This window comes from Carlito syrichta, unplaced genomic scaffold (assembly GCF_000164805.1).
Source record: "Carlito syrichta isolate Samal-C Ts95f unplaced genomic scaffold, Tarsius_syrichta-2.0.1 Scaffold169078, whole genome shotgun sequence".
NCBI classification, from domain to species: Eukaryota; Metazoa; Chordata; class Mammalia; order Primates; family Tarsiidae; genus Carlito; species Carlito syrichta.
The window spans coordinates 353,399-377,473 of record NW_007113174.1 but is presented as its reverse complement, the minus strand read 5'-3'; the positions used below and the strand labels follow the sequence as shown (position 1 = coordinate 377,473).

The 24,075-nt window shown below is 34.2% G+C and overlaps 1 protein-coding gene across 15 annotated transcripts in view; it reads right to left on the bottom strand.

The window, feature by feature from the left end:
• The window catches only part of BBS9 (Bardet-Biedl syndrome 9), a 468,999-nt gene that overhangs the window by 307,295 nt on the left and 137,629 nt on the right, over positions 1 to 24,075 (bottom strand). For all 15 annotated transcript variants that reach the window (XR_002481520.1, XM_021709169.1, XM_021709171.1 and 12 more), the window contains 3 exons: positions 19,440 to 19,524; positions 13,241 to 13,424; positions 12,478 to 12,607 (listed from right to left, as the gene is read on the bottom strand). Coding sequence is in view for 14 of the 15 variants with exons in the window: in XM_021709169.1 (XP_021564844.1) it covers positions 12,478 to 12,607; positions 13,241 to 13,424; positions 19,440 to 19,524 (399 nt within the window). In the remaining variant the exon portion in view is untranslated. The remainder of the gene's footprint in view (positions 1 to 12,477; positions 12,608 to 13,240; positions 13,425 to 19,439; positions 19,525 to 24,075) is intronic.

The following is a 24,075-nucleotide window of genomic DNA, read 5'->3' as shown; positions in this document are numbered from 1 at the left end:
GAAAAAGAAAAATAATATGATATAATTCTGTTCTTGTATCCCGCATAACTCTGCATTAGGTTATAGTCTATCGCATTGCATTAGGCTCACTAAACCCCAAACTGAAGCCCCTCTCTTCTTGTAGGAACCCATAAATGTCAGAGGTTCTGTCAACCTATTGAACATTTCTAATTATAAACACAAATTACAATCTTTTGTCACTTAAATCACATAATGGATTTCATAAAAACTGGTTTATCATTACTAATATAGAAGATATTTTTTACTTCCCAAATAGAATTAAAGACAAAACAGGAAAAGACAAGAAAACAAATAAGAAAAAAATGAGGAATGGAGCTGAATTTCCAGGGAAAAATCACGGTGGAAACACTAAAATTCTGTAAGCTTAAACACAGTAAAGAGAACTAAATTAAACTTTATTTAATTACACGACAAGCATCAGTCATAACCAAAAACACAGTTTTTTAAAAATCACCAAAAGTCTATAAGTACTACATTATGACAAGGAGGAGGGAAAGTTAGGAAAATGTCCATGTTAATGTCAAAACCCTCTGTCAAGTTTCATGAAAATATGTAAATTCTTATAGTGAACTAGAATTTGCTTTAATGAACACTGCACAAAATAAGACCCAACATTCACTGGGCACGAAAAACAGTGGGATATCCAATTACTACATACAGTAGTATTTGCTGTGTAAAAATCAAGAGGTCAGCCACCATTTAAGGATCATATCCTTCTAAAAATGCTGATATTTTATTTTCAATTAAAAAAAAATACTATACCATTCATCCTCTACCTTGAACAGAAATTAGTTTTGGAATTCAACAGGTAGTTAGAACTGGAAAACAGTCAATTTCTCCAAAGAATCCATAAATTTAGTATTATTTCAGTCCAATTCACAACTAAAATTTTTCTCTGTAACTTAATAATATGATGCTAAGTTTCTTCTGAAATGTTCAGTTCAATATGGCAACAGCCTTCAATGCAATCTCTCCAAGCACAAACTAAAATAGCCATTCAAGAAGGAAAAAAAGGAAGAAAGACAGGCACAAAAATCATTGAGGAGAGAGAAAAAGAGGCATAAAGGAGGAAAAGGGAGGAAACAACCCCATAAATTGTAAAAACAGAACCTAAAAGAAATTTAGACTAATTATCAAGCATATGAAGCCAAAAATGTAGCTTTAGCACATGCCACACCTCAGCTTCACTTCACAGAGACAACAAAAAGAAGGTAAAAGATGTTTCCTTCTTCTTCCCAAATCCCAATCTGCCCCACTCTGATTCAGAAACCCAAGTTCTACATGGACTAGAAAACTGTGGAAACATCTGTTAGTGAACATCTGTTAGTGAGCTATAATTGAAGCAACATATTTTATCCCTGCTGACTTGAACCATTCCAACCTCTACCATCGCCCTTGGTTCCTCTACACTATCCACTTTCACACAGCGGTAGCAAATTCTATAAAAAACTGGTCAAATAAAGAACAGAAATTAATAGTAGCATATTATATGCTCGGAGATAGAGTCCCAGAATAAACACCATAAGCATGGGTTATAGTAAGATGTACTCAGCACTAGTGCTTCATGGGAATTATAACTTAACATGCACTACATGGTTTAATAGTATCAAAGATGCATGAGGCAAGAGGGGAGTGGTTGAAAGAAACATATCACCCCAGTAGACTGAAAAGTCTACCAGTGTAGACACAGAAAAGAGCAAAACCATTACTATGGAAGCTCAAACCAATGATATAGAACACAAATTTTAACAATACAGAAATTCATATGGAAACTTAAACGACCATGAATAGTCAAAACAATTCTTAGCAAAAGAAGCAAAGCAAGAGATATCACACTTCCAAAATTTAAACTTTATTATGAGGCTACAATAATCAAAACAACCTGGTATTGGCACAAGAATAGGCATATAGACCAATGGAACAGGAAAGCGATTCCAGAGGCAAAACCTCAATTTCTCAACAAACTCATCTTCGATAAAGCCTCCAACAACCACCTCTGGAAAGAGAAGAACCTGTTCAGTAAACGGTGCTAGGAAAACTGGCTGACAACGTGCAGAAAAAAGAAAACAGGACCCTACCTAACCCCATACACACAAATCAACTCGAAATATATCTAAGACCTAAATGTAAAATTTCTTAGAAAAGGCAGGAGACACCCTTACGAAAATTGGAATAGGCAATCAATTCCTGATCAAAACCCCAAAAGCTCATGCCACAAGAGATAAGATAGACAAGTGAGACCTCATCAAACTGAAACGCTCCTACAAAACAAAAGCATCAAGAGGACACTGCCCACAGAGGGGAAAATATATTTGCCAACTGCATATCTAACAAAGGCCCAGCATCCAGGATCTACAAGGAACTCAAACGTGCCAAAAGGAAAAAACAAACAGTCCCATTAAAAAATGGGCAGGCAGGGGTGGGTAGCTCAGCCTGTAATCCCAGTGCTTTGGGAGGCCGAGGTGAGTGGATTGCCTGAGCCTGAAGGTTCGAGCGGGACAACTTGGTGAGATTTCATCTCTCCAATAAACAAATAAATAAATTAGCGGGGCGTGGTAGCGCGCGCCTGTAGTTCCAGCTACTCAGAAGGCTGTGGCGGAAGGATCGCGGAGCACAGCAGGTACAGGCTGCGGTGGCCGGGAGCAGCCACTGCACTCCAGTCGGGGCGACGAGTGAGACTCCAACTCAATTAAAAAAAAAAAAAGACAAGAAAAGAAAAACAAACCAAAAAAATGGGCAAAAGACATAAATAGAAACTTCCTAAGAAGACATACAAGCAACCAACAGACCCATAAAAAAAAAGCTCAGTTTCACTAATCATCAAAGAAATGCAAATCAAAATCACACGGAGATACCTCCAAACTCCAGTAAGAATGACCATCATTAATAAAACATAAAACAACAGATGCTGATGAGGATGCAGAGAAAAAGGAATGCGTCTACACTGTTGGTGGGAATGTAAACTAGTTCAACCTCTATGGAAAACAGTGTGGCGATTTATAAAAGAACTAGAAATTGACCTTCCACATGACCCAGCAATCCCACTTCTGGGAATACACACAGAGGAACTTAAATCACTCTACAAAAAAGATACCTGCATACACATGTTTATTGCAGCATTATTTACAATCACAGAAACAGAACCAACTGAGCTGCCCGTCGAAACCAAAATGGATAAAAAAAATGTGGTGCATACACAAAATGGAATATTGCACAGTTAGAAAGAAGAACAAAATTGTGGACTACACAGTCAGAAAGAAGAACAAAATTGTGTACTTGGATGGATTTAGAGTCTCTATTACTCAGTGATTTTTCACAGAAACAAAGAATTAAGTACCATATGTTCTCACTCATGAGCGGACCCTGAATATTTACCGTAACACTACAAGAGAGGGACTTGGCAGAAGTCAGAAACTGACTGGGGAGGGAAAGGGGGGTACATGACATCAATAAAGGTACCTCACCTCAAACTAGGAGAAATGAGGACCAAAGGGAGGTCCAAACTTTACCTGTACACTGACCACTTGTATACCCAATCCTGAATTGTACCCCACATCTTAAACAAAATAGAGAAAAAAACCCACAAATTTTAGCCACTTTCCCAAAAAGCAGGAAAAAAATGACAAAGAAATGAAAATTATCAGGAAGAAGATGACAGATATAGGGAGCAGGAAATAAATAGCCAACCAAAGATATAAGTTAGTTTTCCTGAAGGATGGACTATATCAAACAGAACTGAAGGAATAATCAAAAATATATATACTAGTATAACATAAGAAAGCTTTCCTCAGCAGCCAAATAGGTTAACAGATTAAACTCACTACATTCCCAATAAAATCAAGGAAAACAATATCATAAAAATACATAGTGGCAAGTATGGCATTTACAGGAGAGATGAAAAACATTCTACAAGCAACCAAACATAATTAACTGGTTGCCCAGTTCAGTTCAGTTCAGTTATAAAACAAAAATCAGGTTGTAATAGCTTTCTCCCCGGCAACAATAAACACCAAATGATAAAGAAATGACTTACAGGCCGGGCTCAGTGGCTCAGCCTGTAACCCCGCGCTTTGGGAGGCCGAGGTGAGTAAATTGACTGAGCCCACGGGTTCGAGACCCGCCTGGGCAACTTGGCAAGACCTCGTCTCTACAATAAAAAAAAAAAAACTAGCTGGGCGTGGTAGCACATGCCTGTAGTCCCAGCTACTTGGAAGGCTGAGGAGGAAGGATCGCCAGAGCCCAGCAGGTCGAGGCTGCGGTGACCGGGAGCGTGCCACTGCACTCCAGTCTGGGCAACAGAGTGAGACTTCAGCTCAAAAAAAAAAAAAAAACAGTCAAAGTTGATACCACAAAACTTACCAAAAAAACAGCAAAAAGTACTACAATAACAACCACCCAAAAATGGGAAATTGAACAACGAAAAGACTACAATCACAATCAACAAGCTTTGAAGCACATCTTCTCCTATTAAGTATTTAAAATTCTGGCCACAATAAGATAGGGTACCAAGAGCTGACACTGGTTCCTCAGGCCATTAAGAATAGAGTGTCAGATTCTAGACTAGTGGAATGAAATCCAAAGACATGGGTGGGAGGCAAGACACAACATCAGACAAGCAGAGGGAAAGCAAAGACATGGTCCTCCTCCTGTGCTTTTATCAACCAGTTGGCTTCCTAACCAATGAAGAGAAAAGGACAAGCAGCAGCCACTGATTCTGAGCACCAAGGGCCTGTGACTGGGGCAAGTGGGGGCTTCTATTAGACTCACTAATCTCTCGAACTCTGAAAATCTGAGGAAGATGGGCCTCCAAGGCAAAGGAGAAAATAAACACAGTGAGAAGGTGAAAAGACCCAGGTGGTCCAAGCTCATTACTCTCTCCCATCATGTGCCACATGATGCTTCAGCAAATGCTGTCACCATTTTACAAATGAGCAATAATTTTAAAAATAATGAAGAGGGAATGAATGTGTACAAATTGCTTTTTTAAAAAAGGCAGATGTCAGGAAGATAGGAACATAAGCAAAAGATAAAATATTCATAACAAGAAGAGATTCCTAAGGAAACAATAATTCAGACAAATAGTTACCCATTGTATCAATAGAAATGAAAGAAACATAATTTTTCTTTGTTTAAAAAGCTCAAACAAAAGACAGAGTATGAAAGCCACATCAGAAGCAATAACAAAAAAAAAAACCACAATAAACTAAAAGCAAACTCAAAACATGGTAGGGAACATGAAAAAAAAATCACACAAATCAAAATAGAAAGAACAAATACATACAAATAATTAATGAGAATTAATTTTTTAATCCTTTAAAAATTGAAAACGTAAGCCAGATGAGTATCCAGACAGAAAAAGTAATTCCTCCAACAAAAGTCTTAAAAAATTTTTTTTAAGTTAACCTCAGACTTTTCCACAGCAACTGTCAACACCAAATGGAATGTCAAAAATTGTGAGGGAAGCTAAGACAATCTTCAAGTATAAAAGCAATACACATTTTTAAGCATGTAAGAACATTTAGATGGCTTTCCTCAAAACTACAGGATGGTTAAATTCAACTAACCAAGAAATGAATCAAGATAATTCAAGAATAATAAAAGAAACAAAGGTGAACTTTAAGTCTACTTAGATATTTGTATAGGATGAAAAGACTGCAAAAACTGTGATTATTTAATATGTATAGGCACAGCATGATGGCTCAGGACAGTAATCCCATTACATCGGGAAACAGAGATGGGACAATCACTTGAGCCCAAGAGTTCAAGACCAACCCGGGCAATACAGCAAGACCTAGTTTTTTTAAATGGCTGAGTTGGCTAACATAGTGAAAGCCTGACTCAAAATAAAATAAAATGTATGTAAATGTTTTAATTTTTGACAAAAATAATAATAATATCAGAACTTAGCAAAAAGATAGGAAGAAGAAAATGTAAGTACAAGGGAGGACTCCCAAAAACCAGAATTTATTTATTAAAAGTTTTGTGATGTCGGGCTCGGTGGCTCAGCCTGTAATCACACACCTTTGGGAGGCTGACGTGAGTGAATTGCCTGAGCCCGCGGGTTCGAGACCCATCTGGGAAACTTGGCGAGACCTCATCTCTACAAGAAATCAAAAAATCAGCTGGGCGTGGTAGCACGTGCCGGTAGTTCCAGCTACTTGGAAGGCTGAGGTGGAAGGATCGCTGGAAAAAAATTTTTTTTTTGAGTTGGAGTCTCACTCCATCACCCAGACTGGAGTGCAGTGGCCGCTCCCGGCTACCGCAGCCTCAACCCGCTGGGCTCCGGCGATCCTTCCGCCTCAGCCTTCCAAGTAGCTGGAACTACAGGCGCGCGCTACCACACCCAGCTGATTTTTTGATTTATTGTAGAGATGAGGTCTCGCCAATTTGCCCAGGCGGGTCTCGAACACGCGGGCTCAGGCAATTCACTCACCTCAGCCTCCCAAGGCGCGGGATTACAGGCTGAGCCACCGAGCCCGGCTTGTGTTTATTCTAATATGTTTAAACTTTAATCAACTTCAAAGTGTTCTCCATTTGATGAATACACCTATTAAGATGCTTTTTCCACTGGCTCAAAAGTTTTTGAACTCATCAATTGTGATGCCTTTTAGTGCATCCACTGTTTTTTATTTCACCTCTTCCACATCAGCAAAATGTTTCCTTTTGAGGACTATTTTCATCCAGGAAAACAATAACAACAACAACAAAATCACTCAGGACAAGATTGGGTGAATAGAGAAGATGAGGCACAAGGTTCATGCTATTTTTAGTCAAAAACCACTGAACACTCAGTGCAGTGTGGGCAGTTGCGCTCATAAATCACCCATCATGAAATGGGCAAACACGTTAAAAGAATCTCCAAAAAAAATTCACAGAAACCAAATGAGGCTCTCACAACAATGCTAGCTGGTACGCTGATGCCGATGGGGTCTCAGAACACTTAACTAGTAGGGAAGCCTGTACTACAAGGGGCTCGCCCTTCAAAAAACAATTCCAGGCTTTTGGGGATCCCCTTCATAAACTACTGTCCTTATTTTTACAAGGAGTCAAAGTCATTGACAAAACTTGAAATACAGCTTTAAAAAAGTAAAAATATAAACCTTTTACTTTTTTTTAATTCTCGTTTAGAGAATCCTTTGGAAATTAAAATATATTGTGAATAAATATTTATTTAAAAATAATTTATTACTTCCACCTCACCTGTTAGAATATAATAAATTCATATTTAAAATCCATATGATCCTTCTTTGTAAATGTATTATATTCCTAAATTTGCATATGTATAAACAAAAATATCAGGCTTCAACATTCATTCTGTATGGGAAGATTGAGGTAACTTCTGTGAAAAGCAGTTTGTATTATTTTTTCTTCACATTTCTAAATAATGTCTGAGTTTTTAAAAGCACAGTTCTATAATTTTTACAAAAATCACAAAGTTATTTTTTTCTCCAAAAGTTATTTTAAAAACAAGTATGCTGTATCAATAAATTCTGAAGGGAAAAAATGTGACAGTACATTTTAACCATATGATATATATCATTCCTAGGTTTTATATTAAATCAACTTATAGTGAGAAAAAGCAAAATTACTAAGCTAAAAAAGTAGAATATAAAAAGTTCGCAATCTTCAATAAATACAGAAACATAAATATAAAAACTACTTTATGTATAGATTAAAATGAGTACAAATTTTAGAACTCTTTAAAAAGTATAGAGTTTATACACAAAACCTATGATACTATAGCAAAGAACAAACAATAACAGTGGGAGGGAAGAGAATATGGGGGAGTGAATATGTGCAAGCACAAGTAATATATATATCCATGTCTGTGTGTGGCAGAAAAAGGAAAGGAGACAAAAAATGTATTATACACCTTGTCTATCATGAGGAGAAAGATTCGGCTCACCGTGGATTATGGCAAAACTGAGAATTAAATACTAATAGAAATAAAGATAAGGGCCACACCCTTGAGTCCCCTCCCAAAGTGGGAGCTTTTCTGTCCTCTCAATAAATCCTGCTTTCTGTTTTCTCAAAAAAAAAAAAGGAAAAAAGAAGTAAAGACACATATATATATGTCTGTGTACCATCCCATTCACTGGATAATATAATGTTAAATAATAATGTTAATAAATGTTAAATACAGAGAAACCCTAACTCACATACAAGAGATAAAAATTTTTTTTAAAGCATAAAATGTAAACAGTAGTGTAAAAGATGCAAAATGACCAAATATATTAACTATAACAACAGTAAATGGGCTCTTTTAATTAAAAGACAATTATCTTCAAAATGAGTTTAAAAAATCAACCAAATTGTTTTTACAAGAGACAGTCAAAATAAAGTGATAGGTTAAAAGAAAACACATAGACAACAGTATACCAACAACTAACAACAAAGTGAACTGAAAACAAATTTTAAAAGAAGCCAACAAACACATTTTTTAAAAAAACACTAAATGGGAATCCCAAAAATGTTACTTTATAGTGATAAACTCTTTTTTTTTTAAGAAAAATTTATTTAAAAGTAAATTAGAGAGAGAAAGAGAAGGGAGAGAGAAGATTCACCTCCCCAAGGTGGAGGAGGGGACCAAAGCCAGGAGGCATGGTGACAGCCAGAGCTCAAAGGAGCACATGGCCACACCAGAGTCTCTGGCAAGGCAATGGCCCGTGATAAACTCTTAAAACTCACCAAAAAAAGTAAAATAACTATCACAAATATAAGTTGAATAACAGAACAAGAACATGTAAACCAAAAACATAAACCAAAAATGCTTATTAAGCAGAAAAATAAAGACCAGCATTCTATTCTTGAAATATAACAAATAGAGAAAAATATCAATAAAATGCAAAAGTTCTAAAATTAAGAATTTAAACTTTATCAAATTCCAGGAATATTTAAAAATTTTATGTGGAATATTAAGTCACAAAGAAAGTTCTTAAAAATACAACCTAGCAAAAAATATATAGGCTCACACTCTCTTTCTATAATGCAAAAAAAAGACAAATTAACAGCTAAAGTTAAACTAAAAAGGTAAAAAAAGTGATTTTGAAATTTTAAATATTCTATTAATTCCTCAGGGTTTTTTACTTTTTTTTTTTTTTTTACGTCAGGTTTCCATTCTGTCACCCAGGCAGGAGTGCAGTGGCACCATCATGGCTCATGGAATCCTTGATCTCCTGGGATCAGGCAATCCTCCCACCTCAGTCTCCCAAGTAGCTGGGACTATATGCACACACTACCACACTCGGCTCATTTTTTAAAATTTTTATAGAGACAAGGTCTTACTATGCTTCCTAGGCTGGTCTTAAACTCCTGGGCTCAATGGATCCAAAGTGCTGGCCATTATAGGCGGGAGCCACCATGCCTGGTCATTTTTTTTTTTTTTAACATTTAAAACAGGTTTTTCAATGAAAAGATCTTGTAAGTTCTTTTTAGCCACACCCCTTTGCCTGACATACACACACAAACTACAAGGACTTTTAAATATTTATCAAGTATATGCCATATGTTCAGTTTTCTCACTGATCATTCAGTGTGATATACAAAAGTAGAAAAGGAGTGTAAGATCTAGTGGGGGAATTAGGAAAATCAAACAGCAGTCACCAACTTAATTATAAATGTGATAGAAATTCAGAGAAAAAGAAGACCATGGTAAGGAGGGTGGTTAATTTATGTGACTCGAGCTGGGTCTCAAAGATAGAAAAAATTTGAAAATCCAAAGAAATGGGTAAAACATTCTGGTCAAGAATACTATATTAATGAAAGTTAAAGAATAAAATGTTAAATACCAAAGTTAAAATAAGTGACTATTGTAGACACAGCCTACAAAGAAAAACATTGAAGTACTAGACCAAATTGTTTATACTAAAAAATTAGCAGCAATAATATTTTAAAGCACTGTGGCTGCAGGCTGCCAGCTAAAGTTTGGAAAGGTTCTCATCACTTTGAACTTTCATTCAAATACACTTCCATTTCAGGTATATTTGATATCTCTAGGGAGAATAACGTTACTGATAAATGATCTTTATTTGCCATTTTGGAAACTGACCATGGCAAAGGTAAGATGCCTAGCGAAGCTTCCATAGCTACTTCATGCAATGAGAAGAAAACTGCAATACCTAATAATTTAAAGACTATTACAGGAAGGCTCTTCTGATTCCTTAACATATACACTGATTTTTATCTTCCCATAGCTTAACCCACAAAAATTAAATAACTAAATAACGAATACCATCTAATCAGGAATGAGATGTACCCTGAAAAGGAAGAAGGAAACAGATTTAGAATCAGTGTATATAATAAACAAGGTAGAGTGAACTAAGACTGCCAAGTAGGTGGGTGTGGAGTAAAATGCATATTCACATCAATTCAATCCAAATCCAGTATTTCTTATTCACTGAAAAGAAACATATTATAATAGAAGCAATCTCCGTTATAAATAAACACATTCAGACAAGGAAGTTTCTACCAAAAAAGGTTAAACCCAAAATGTAATAAAAAGCAAGAAAAAATTATTTCAGCACTTACAGTTTCAAATAATAACTTCTGAATATAAATATACCACAGCTAAGTTCATAAAAATTACCTTTAAAATTCTAATAAGAATTACAATGGAATTCTTCCAAACACAGTCTAATCCTATCCTTTCTGTTAAGGTATATAAAAAATAAGAAAATTTTCAGTTGAATAATTAGAATTTGTTATATGTTAACTGTGGAAAATACTAGTACCAATATTTGCACTTACTGTTTATAATTGTAATCTTGAAAAGACTATGAGAAATAGGAAGCTTCACTCACAAGTATCTATAATAAAATATAACACTACTTTTGAACATGAGCATCATAATACACACTATATGAAAATTTGGATTTTTACTCATCATAATTTCAGCTATTATTGAACTCTTAACCTGTAAGTTGCAACATTAAAAAAAAACCTATATATTAACAATAAATTACTTTTTAGAAACTACCTTTGCACTTCCCTGAATATAGTGACTCTTGAAATGGGTACATTCCTTGTACCGAGTGTATGTGTAAAAAAGTATTTCAACTAAATGTTCTAATAAGGTCCCTCTACCCATCACTCTCCTATGCTCAAAATACACACACACACACAAAAAAAAACAATGATTTTTAAGTATTTGAAGATATTGGCTCCTGAGGGGCATGGAAATTATAAACCAAGATGGGCCACATACCCACCAATGTAGATCTGTCTTCTTGCACCTGAACTGTCACTTAGGGGGCCAAAGAGAACGGCTCTTGGATAGACATATGGACCACTACAAGAATAACTCTTCCAGAAGAAAAATACTTGACGTTGCCCTGCTGGCAAGATGTTTTTCCTGTTCTAAATCCTTGTAAGTAAATCTGATGCAAAATGTCTGGTGAGTCTGAATGTTTGGTTGAACTTAAAAAGACCATCTGGTGGACATTGCAAAAGCCACTCTCATCATTTTTCAGATAAAAAACAACTATAATTTGTGCTAAGTGCACAGCAATTATAATTACATGATAGTCTAATCTCATAAAAAAAGAAGTAACTGTTTTAAAATATTCAATGTTTTCAAAACAGTTTTCATTTTTTCAATATTCAGAATTTTGATAAACTATTAATGCAAATATGAATTGAGCTTCAACAATAATATCATACTCAACCCCTTAATTTAGGAGGATAATTCATCCTGATCAGATACTATGTAGGTGTCACTGACAAATTGTACTTGTGGTTTTTAAATGTGCAATAAAATATTCTAAATAAATAAAACTGAATAGATCTGGGAATTTATGAAGCTTTATAAAAAAGTTTCTATACATTTTGCTGATATTTTCAATTCCTAGAGATAATCTGAGATGCTAAAAATTTGTCAGAATCTTACCCTATACACTGTGAACTAGAAAAATTAATCATTAAATGGCTCATTTCTCTCATTATTGATAAATTAAATGTTAAGATATGGATTTTGTTTTTCATTTTAAATGTAGCATAGCCCTACTTAAAATCTAACCTGCTTAAACACATGATCATAAGCAACTCTGCATTACTTGATACAAGGTCAGACCTCATCATGAACAAGTGTAATATTCTCACAGTCTATCAATAAATGATCTCTAAATGAGACCCATCAAATGTTAAAAGTAATCGTTTCATATTTTAAGAAAATAATCTATCAAGTAAACCATTTTCTTGATTTCTTCAACAGCTTTAATCTTTAATTTACTAAGACTATCTTGTTAGAAATATTAAATGAAAATTATTAATGGTGCTAATTAAGGATTTTATAACCTTTCCAATTGAAGTTATATTTTATATTATTTCTATTATTGACATTCACTTGTCAATGTCAGTTGTCATGTTTCAATAAAATCATTTGCCAGTATTTCATAAAATTTCTAGAGAATTCCTTGGCTAAGGTCCTCTAATAAAACTATGTTAAATTAAATCACTTACTGCAAACAGCCCACTCTAACTGCCACAGGAATGTGGGGAAGTTGAGTGGCCCACTTCAGTGTCACATCCTGATAAATATGCAACATATTATTATGGTTTCCAATCAAAGTATTTATTGTTCCTTCAGAAACTGTAGGTTGAAGACAAAGAAAGAGGATACTAAGAAAACAGTCATTTACAACATTATATTATATCTTTTTTGGAGGATTTATGACACAAATTCTAATTCTAATATCTTGATTTTAATGCATAAAGATTTCAAGTAATAAAACATTACTTCCAAATTTCAAGTTACCAATACAAGAAAGAAACATTTTACAGACTTGGAAACTATAACTAGATAATGGCCATCATTTTTGCATTTCCTCTAGAAAGGATGAATCTCATTAATATGTAACACTTTTAAGCAAACAATTTACTGGGCATTCACTACAGATAAGTCATTCTATTACACATTACTATTCTGCTCATAAAAGACCCTGATGTTCTCTTGGAAGCACCTTGAACAATCACATTATGGAAAGCATTAATGTATGCTGGAAGTCAATATTACAAGTCATTTTGTACAAAGAAAAACGACTGACAAAATGAAATGTGTGCTTTATTTCAAAGTTCTATTCAAACTTTTAAAGTTAAAATTTCCATCACATGTTCAGTATAAAACTATTTGCTGTATGTTTAAAATATGTGTATTAGTGTGGCTTTTTCTGACATACATAACATAGTCTTGACATATGGAAGAGATGAAAGAAAATCTACATACCTGAGCAATATGGGAGAAAACAACTTGGGCTACACTCAAGCTTCTTCATAAATCGAATTTGTCCATTTTCCTTAAGGCAAAAAAAGTTTCTTTCACCAAGAACAAAAACAGAAGATGCTGACTGATTGAAAGAGACAATACATATATCAAGGGCTTGCTCTCCAATATTTAGAGTCCAATCCACCTGCAAGGCAAAACTCAAGATCAATTTAGTTGCTAAACACAAAACATTTTAGTTATGTTTATACCAATGAAAACTAATAAACTGCTTTATAAAAAAAGCAAACACATAAAGAATATAAAGATCAGTCATCTTCTCCTTAATTTTCTTTTTTTTTTTTCTGCTATGACCATATTCCTGGCATTTTATAAACTCTAGCAAAGTTTTGCTCCATCTCTTACCAGATGATATTATTCAGTGATTCCAAAATACTCAGTTATCTGCTTCCCCAGAAAGCTTCCACAAAAAAGCTTTTGAGCTTACTTTCACAACAAATTTGATAATCAGTAAAAATTATGGTTGTTATTATTGTGCATGTATTTTATAGGAAGACAACTTAAAATATATTAATATAAATACATAGAGCAGTTACCAAGCCACTGCAGTAGTACAGACAGAATGTTCTTCATGTAAGAGCTACTCCAGGGTATCTCCATATCTCTGGAGCATAGTCAAAATGTTTAATAAATGCTTCCTAAAACAATGAACGGATGAATGTACAATGGACATGTAAAAGAAGAGCTTTTCAGAATTTATCTTCCAAGTATTTCTCCATCAAGAAAATGCAAGAGTAAAGATGTATCATTTTGAAAAATATTGACTGAAAGGCATATATTATATCTGGCAATAACACTGAGATAGATTCATACAAAAGAAAATCTGGACAAAGAGGAAATAAGACTGTTCTCAAAGTTAGGCTATAATCAACAAATAATGAATCCAAAAAGATCTATGAAAACTCATATTACAAATACAGAAATTTTTTTGGCCATCAAGACACGATCTTAGGTATTTATCTAAATATCTCAAGAGGGTATGAAATCCAAATGGGACTGATCAGAAAGGCAAATATTTCCATGTTTATATAAGAACAATCTGTAGGAGGGACATAGCATGGTGAACATAGGTAGATATATCCAAGTAGCTTAAGCTGAACTAGAAGTTAACACTGAAAATTTCATTTGATTACTTTTTGGTTTAAGTACAGCTTACCTACATAAAAGATTCCATGAACACAAGACATGAATGTCACATTCTCATGGCAGCAATTTCTCATTACACTGTAATAGGTTAGCATTCAAGCATTATAAGCCAGTGTCTGTAACTCAGGCTGATGAGTGCCTGACTCTGTGAGATGATTTATTGAGAGTGAACAGGCAAATTATGTTTCTGAAGCCACAGTCTGAGATCCAAACACTAAATACTTCCAATTCTCTAGGTACTGAATGCTGCTCTCTGTGACCTACCCTCAGGGAAATACACCACATTTTGAATTAATGAGTCTCATAAAATACAGAAGTTTGCTAAGAACAATAAGAAAAAATTCCTCCACTTCCAGAAAAGATGGAGTAATAGGGAAAGGATTTACCATCCCACCTAAAACAACCACAAAATGGACAAAAATATATGAAACAATAATCTGCAAGGCACTGGCCATTGGACAACAAAGGACAGTAATCCCTTAAGGACAGAAAACAAATGAGGTAAGTGGTATAATTGCTCCAATCTTGAGAGTTTTTAGGCCATGGCACAGGAAAAGAGATCCTAGGCAGAGTGCAGCAGACTCCTGGAACTGAGGAGATAGATGTCCAGAGTCTGGAGAAACCAAGGCAGTTAGAGTTCACAAGACAACATAACAAAGCAGAGAAAACCACATATAGACAGTACTCGGAGACCTACAAAGAGTTCTCCTCAAAGACTCAGCAGAGTACTTATCAGCAAATTTATGTAAGGAAACTATCCAAGGCCAAGGAAAGAACCACCTAAAAGAATTACAGGTAACAGTGCCCAACATTCACTCAGGGCATAAAATAATCCCCGTGCTAACCAGCCAGGCTGGAAAACCTCATAATTCTGAGTGAATTGGGTACAGTACTCAGAAGGGTTTTGCCTGAGGAGTAGGGAATAAGTACCCCTATAATGAGCACTGCTCTTGTCCCACTTAACAAGACGTAAAAACAAGACTAAAAAAGATCAAACTGGTTCCAAGTAACTTTACTGCAACCCAGGGCTAACCTCAAGAACATTTATAGAAATACAAAAATATCAACATCCAACAAAGTAAAATAAGGTATATCTGGAATCAAACACATTGTTTTAAATTACCAACTATGCAAAGAACCATGAAAATACAATTGACAATGAAGAGATAAGTCAACTAAAACGGACCCAAAAACTGATACAGATGTTAGAATCCAAAAACAGAGATTTTAAAACAAGTATTATAACTATATTGTATATCTTCAAAAAGCTAAGTAGAGACATGAAAAACATAAAAAACACTCAAATTGAATTTGTAGAAATAAAAACTATACCCAAGTGGAAATTAATACCAGATTAGACATTACAGAAAAAGATTAGTGATCTTGAAAACATAGCAGCAATAAAAATTAACCCAAATAAAATAGTGAGTAAAACTGTTTAATGAAAAGAAAATCTATGAGCTGTGAGACAACTTCAAGTAACCTAAATATATGTATAACTGGAGTCCCCAAAGGAAAGGACAGAAAAGCTATTTAAATTATTAATGGTCAAAACTTTTTCAATTTTATAAAAACTACAAATTTACAGAAGCTCAACAAAACCTAAGCACAAAAATAAAATTATACATCATAATCTAATTGCTCAAAATAAATCATTATATACGAGAAAACTCTAAATAGCAGCCAGAGAAAAAAGGCATGAACAGAAAAACAAAGGTAAGAACAAGAGCGAATTTCCTTTCAGAAACAATTTGAGCAAGAAGACAGTGGAGCAACCTCTTATTCATTTAAAAAAGAATAAGTGTCAACCTAAAATTCTATGGCCAACAAAAATATTTTCAAACACAAAGACAAAAATACTTTCTTATACATACAAAAACTGAAAAAAATTCATCACCAGCAGAGACACACTAACAGAAATGTGAGAGTAATTCCTTCAGTAGGAAGAAGAAAGACACCAGATGGAAATATGGTGCTATGAAAATTAAAGAATACCAGAAATAACTACAAAGGTAAATATATCATATTTTTCTTATCATTTAAATATCATTAAAATATAATTGACTTTAAATAAAAATAATTATAATATAGAGTTAGTAGCATATGCAAAAGTAAAATATATGACAATACCACAAAAGCTGGAAGGTGAGAAACAGAAGCATGGCTCTTTTACTATACATAAAGTAATATAGCACCTGAAAGTAGACTGTACTAAGCTAAAGAGAAATACTGTAAACCCTAAAGAAATCATTAAAATAACACCACAAAGGGTTATAGCTAATAAGGCAACAGAGATAAAATGGAATCATATAAAATCTTAAATAAATCTAAAAGAAAAAGGAAAAAGGAAACAAAAACAGATGGGACAAACAGAAATCAAATGGTCAGATGACAGACTTAAACCTAACCATATCAATATTCAGATGAAAAGTAAATGGTCTTGAACAATAAAAGGCAGACTATATCACACTGGATAATAAAAGCAAGACTCAACTATATGCTGTCTACAAATTATGTACTTTACGTATAAAGACACAAATAAATTCAAAGTAAAAAAGACAGAAAAAAATGACAGAATAACACTAATCAAAAGATTAGTTGGACAATAGTGGCTATGTTACCAACAAATTAAGTAGGTTTCAGAGTAAAGTACATTATCAAACAAAAGGATGTAGAAGGTCATTTCATAATGAAAGGGGGATGAGCTCATCATGACATAGAACAATCTTAAATGTTTATGTACCTAAAAACAGAATTCCAAAATATCTAAAGCAAAAAACTGATAAATTTCCAAAGGAAAAAAAAAATCCACAAACACAACCAGAGATGTCAATATCCCACTCCCAATAACTGATAGAAACTACTTTACAAAGAAAAAAACAAGAATATAGAAGAGTTGAACACTATTAATCTCATTGGCTTGTATAGAACATTCCATCTAACAACATCAAAACATACACGTTCTTTTCAGGTGCACACTGAACATTTACCAAGATAGATCATACTCTAGGCCATAACACAAATCTCAATTAATCTAAGAGAATTCAAGTCATACAAAATATTTTTCTGACCACAACAGACTTATACTAGAAATCAGCAAATATTAAAAAGGTAGTTGTCAGTAACATAAGAAGCTATTAACTGTCTTCCCACAACTATTTTATTAAAAGCATTCCATCGGGTAAATTCTGTTTCTTCTACAATAGATTTAATAATGTTCCATGGTATTACAACCCTGTCAAGTAATGGTCACGTAATAAAAGCAAGTTTTATTGCTATTTCTTACTCTACACATTAATTGCCTCAGAATATATCCTCAGTGTGAGACACGTACCAATAAGTAACTGCAAGTGAATAAGGAAAAGACATTCTAGATAGAAGAAAAACCATATGCAAAAGACTTGAATGAAGAAGAGCATGGAACATTTGGAATAATGAGAAGCCCCATATGGCTGGAGTACAGACTATAGGAAACAAACAGAAGAAAATCCCAATTGGGGAGATCCAGGGACAATGCAATCGACATTATCATAGTCATCTTTATCATCCATACATTTTGCTAAGTACTTTATATGTATTATTTATTGACAACACTGTAAAATAGATTACTATTAAAATTTTGCAAATGAGGAAACTGAGATTCAGTAAAGTTAATAAAATTTTCTCAAACTTGTTCAAAAAGATGAGTTCTCAAGAGCTGATTCCAAAGTCTATGCTTTAACTATGATGTTTCTAAATTCTGTGCAAAGCTATGTCATATTTGTATTGGTTGCTATCTTTCACCTTTTATCACCACCAAAAAATATATCTTTATCTCATTCTTCACTGTTTCCAAGTTAACCTTCCTTTCTGTCATCTCCTTTAACCTCTGTACCCTAATTCTGCATAGACTTCTCTGATATTCTTAATTCGTTAGAATCCTAAATTCTACAATATTTCTTCATTCAGTTTCTTCTATGTCATCAAATTCACTTCACTGTTTCATCATATTTTTCAGTTCCTTCTATTTTTGGCCTTGCTGTTTATGGAGGTTCTAAAGATAAGGAAGAATTCACAGTCACCATCTATTCCCCAATTTCCATTAAATGGAGAATTCATCATTTACAATTTTTCTTCAAACTACTTGTCAAATTATCAAACTTCCACCTTTGTCTTTGAGTGAATTCTATTTTTGTGAGCTGTAAATTATCTTTTACTTATATATTTAATCAGATGCTTGTAAGTGCAAAATATTTGGAAAACCAGTGGCTAAAATATTTTTTAAATTTTATGAAGACATATTCACAGATGCAAGATGTCAACAAATCTGAAGTTTAAAAAAGAGAAAGAAAACTACACCTCAAAATCTAATTGCTCAAGACAAATCATAAGGGAAAATTTGAAAAGCAGTCAGAGAAAAAAGAAACTGGAAATAGAGGAACAAAATGTACAAAGACTTGCCTATTGAAGGAAAATTTTTTAAATTGTTCTCTTTTTTATTTTGTGAGTTTATAATCACTAAGTCAAAAGTGACCCTGTCTGAGCTAAACACAAGCCTAAGGATGAGAACAGCAGACACTGGGGACTCTTAAAGAGGCAGGGAAGGTAACCTGGGTTGAAAAATTACCCATTGGGAACCATGCTCACCACTTAAGTGACACATTCAATAGAAGCCCAAACCTCACCATCACACAGTATACCCATGCAGCAAACCCATACATGTATCCCTTGAGTCCAAAAATTTTTTTAAGTGAACCCCACCCGGACATATACAGTTCTGGCGGTACAACTCTACAATATGATATATTATGGCCATGACAAAGCATGTGTCTCTATTGCTCAACAACAACAAACTAAATCCTTAGATCATTTGTATAATCACAACATAGGAAAAATAAGTGGCTAAAATATTTAAACATTTTTTTTTTAATTTTCTACCCAGGAATTCTATTCTTAACAAATATCTATGATTAGATATGGCATTACTGAAGTTTACATATTTTTAAAAAGGCCTTACGACTAGTCTTTTTCCAGAACCAACTTTTTGCTGTTCAGTCTCCTGTCTTTTATCTGCATCTGTTGCAAAAGCAAGTACTTCATACCTGTATGAAAGATATGGAAAAATTATAAGTGACTTTATAATTAAAAAGTATAAATTATTTTAAGCTTTAAAACCACATGATTTATAAACATTATAGATTATTTCTCCTTGGTTTTAAAAACTGTAAAATTTAAAATTGAATCCTTATTGAGTGGTACTGTGACATGAGATTTTGCAAAACTGTCATGATAAAGAAATTATATGTCCCAATTATTCAATATTGGGAAAACAGCTCTACCAAATATCAAAGCACTTCCATTTGAATTTAGGTACAAATAAACAATATACGTAAACACCAAAGAGAAAAAATGTAAATACTGCAAAGCAGTCAGTTGTAGTAGAAGTTATTAGTGCATAATCTATGGAATCAGAAAGAAATTCGTTTAATTGCCAGCTAAACGACTTACAAGCTGAATGATTTTGGCAATTAATCATTCTGTATCTAGTTTCTATCTATAAAATGGAAATAATAATCTCTAATTCACACATTGCTCAAACAATTAAACAATAAATTATAAACCAGGCATGGTGGCTCACACCTGTAATCTCAACAACTCAGAGACTGAGGTAGGAGAATCGCTTGAGGTCAGGTGTTTGAGACTAGCCTGGGCAACATAGCAAGACCTTATCTCTAAAAAATTTTTTTAAATTATCTAGGCATGGTGGCATGCCTATAATTCCAGTTACTTGGGAGCCTGAGGTGGGAAGATAACTTGAGCCCAAGAATTCAAGGCTGCAATATATAGTCTAGCACAGTATCTGACATATATTAGGAGCACAATTATTGAAGAGTTAATAGGCAAAGCAACAGATACAGATTTATACATATATAGAAATCAATCACCTATTAGCTCATTTGATATGCATGATTTCTCAATAACAGATATTATGACCTTCTATTTTACACCTTCTATTTCAGTAGTGACATTTAGCTCAAATCATTCTTAAAAATAATTTATAAATATAATTAAATCTACTAATGATTAATTTAGCTAATAAAGTTGAAAGTCTATACTTTCCATTATTTAATGGTATACTTTTAGAATAATCCTACTCGAAGGGCTCACCAGAAGCCCAAACCTCACCTGCATGCAATTTACTTAGGTAGTAAATGCTCACATGTACCCCACAATTCTAAAATAAAATAAAATAAAACATAATTATACTCTAAATGAAGAACCTAAGGCTCACAGATTCTTTTCCTCATATTGAATCAAAACTCTTTGCATTGTTCCACTATAGCTAAGATAAAACATTAAAAATAGATATATTCAGACACCTCATGTTGTCCAAGAGAAAGATGTCTGAGGGTGTAAAAATCAGGGACTTGAATGAATGAAGGGAATGTTAAATAACCAAAAAAGCACTGAAATGTACAGTGGCATTTAAATGTCATATACCAACTTTGCAAATATTCTATTTCAATCAGAAATAACTTATTTGTAAAAAACCTCCACCTCAGTTGGATGCAGAAAGACTATGAATTAAAAGACAGACTTTACAAGACATAGAAGCTGATAACAAACTTACAACCGCCTATTAAGAAATCAGTCTTATAGTTAACATGAAAATTTACTATATCTGAATTTCATTTATTCCATAAACATTGTAGGGATCTAATACAACATGAACAATGGAAAAAACTACTATGTGATCTCTACTCATAAGGAGTTCCTGTTCTAGTTGTGGAGATTCAAAAACAGACAACTAAGCATAACTCAGAATATCCTGTGCTAATTAATAGAAGGTATGCATACAATACCAGTAGAACATGGTGGCAGAAACAAAAAACTGGGCTAGAAAAGAGGTACTCTCCGTATAGGCTCAGGAAGAGAAAGCTAGGTTTTTAAAAAATGAGTGAAAATTCCATCCAACTGGTAAAGAGAGATAAAGCATTATGGCAAAACAATAATGCATGAAAAGGCATGCACTGGTAAAAGAGACATGAAAGGCCATGACAGGAGTTAGGAGGGACGTATGGCAAGGAGGAATGAGTCATGGTGCTCATAAGACAGGAAGCAAAAGATCTCGCACTTGTAAAAGCATGCTAAAAAACTCCATGGCGGCTGCAGCAAATCTCTCTACACCATCTGAGACTGGTCTTCAATCCAAAATCCTCCAAAAGTATCAAATAATTGGACCTCACTTTTTTACCTTCAAACAGAATTCCTTTCCTATCCCAGTTTATCATAACAGCAATAGTATACCCTGGTGACTAGATTATCACCACAGAGTTGATCCGGCTATGGATCTAACCTCAAGCAATTAATTACATAGGTGGTTCATTTCCTGCAGACATCAACCTACCAGAAGATGATACAGACATTAAAATTAATGTTGCAAAAATTCAAAGTTCCTTGAGCTGTGTGAAGATTCTTATATAACTACGAGGTATTATTTCCTCTGAGGAATAAATGAGCCCCTAAAGTAGCCTCATTAACATTTAAAACAGCAGGCAAAGACACAGTCAAAATTGACTACTGATTTCCAAATCCAGACCATCTCTCTTCCTGGAAGACAACTCAGAAGAGTATTTTATTACTTAAACATAACTGACAGTAAAGTTAGATGATGACAAACTTACAACAGCATCCTTTATGGTTCTTCCTTAACTTCTCTTAGTTGTGACCAATAATGTGCATAAAAATCTATTTCCAAAACCAAACAACTCCAAGCAGACTTAGAAATTCTGAAATAAAGAAAACACTTGGATCTTTTTTTCTTACCATTATGTGCTCAAGTGATATAAGCTAAAGAATAAAATGTTGAGACTGCTGAAAGAATAATCAAGCCCAATGTAACAAGATTTTATGAAAGAAAATGTCACATGTGTTTCTCAGGACAGAAAGGCACTAATCACAAATACAGCAATCCAGGTAAACAGTAGTGCTTTTTGAACCACGAGCCACAAATGCTTAATAGGCTAGTGCTTCAATAACAAACTCAACCATATAATTTAGTGCTCTTCCATATCACATCATAAAAACAGCAGCAAGTAACTAAAGTATAGGTTGAGGTGTCATAGAGTATAAAAGTAAACACTTAAAAATCATTTATTTTCAAATGAAACATAACTGTCATCTCAAAGGGTGCCAGGAGATTTTGGAACCTTGATGTGTAACCTAGAGAACTCTAAAAAAAATTTTTTTTAAGTTAACCAGGCATGATGACACACACCTGTAGACCCAGCTACTTGGGATTCCGAGGTGGAAGCATTGCCTGAGCCCAGGAGGTTGAGGCTACCATGAGCTATGATCATCATGATCACAGTGATCATGCCACTGCACTGCAGCCTGGGTGACAGAGAGACCCTGACGAAAAAAAAGTCAATTAAAATTCTACAAACACATTTTTAAATACTTATTTAAAGCCTATTATTTATGTGGCAATATATTAAAAGCTACTGCAAGGGTGCTAGAGGAAGTGTACAGAATGAAGAAGGAGAAAAAATAAAACTCATGGCAAATATACTCCTTTAGGGAGCCTCCCTGCATTTGACTCCTGTTTAGAGGTCCCACCTAGAGGCCTCCTTGACACCCTGTCCAAAGCTCTGCTGTAGCCTATATGACAATGGACCGAAGTAGCTCACTGACTTGCTGCCGCCTACATCTGCTTAAATACTGTTTGAAGATAAGAGACAGGTCTTGTTTGACTGCATCTCCAGTACCTTGCACAGTGTATGACACAGAGAAGCCTCTTGAAAAATATATGCTGAATTAATGACTGGATAAAAGAACTGAATCACCAGTCAGCGAGCAGATGTTTAAGACATTCTACCTATATAATGCGAGACATACAGTGGAACATGTCAGTACAATTCAAGAAGGTAATATAAGATACTGGGTAAAAATCACTGTTTAAGGCAATACTACATCAAGGAAGTGAAGGAGGACAATTGAACCAGTTACATTTTAGAAGTCCCTTCCAAATCTGAAAGTCCACATCATAGTGGTAAAATGGAACTGGATTATACAAAGGACTAAATGTCAATATAAGAAAGTCTAGATTTTTTTAGTGAGAAGTTAAAATTATTCTGTCTTAAAGAGGTGTTTTAAAAGGATAGATATGAGAAGGACACTTTACAGTTTAAATTAGAGGTTAAGTAAATAAATAAAAACAGAAATCCAAGTGAAAAGATAAAGTCCTAAACCAATGAGAATGGGAAGCAAGGACTGAATAAAAGAATTAACAGTAGAAAGGGCAGGATTTGCTGATTAAATAATTCTGAGAGGCAAAAGAAAGGAAGAGAGAGTAAAAGATAATCCAAAGTTTGGGACACATGGTCCAGAGAATGATAATACCAAAGCTCTTCCTCTCATCCCCAAAAAAGGGCAAAGAATTCTCTCACTTCAAAAGTAAAACAACAAAGTATGCCCCTGAATTAGAATCATCTGGCGTATGCGTTTACAATGATAATTTCTGGGTCTTATCCCAAAAGCTATTAAATCAAAATCTAGAGGATTGGGAACTAGGATCTGCAAATGTGCATTTGCAACAGGCTGCCCAGGTGATTCCTATGCACACTGAAGTTTGAAACTCATAGCCTTCACTA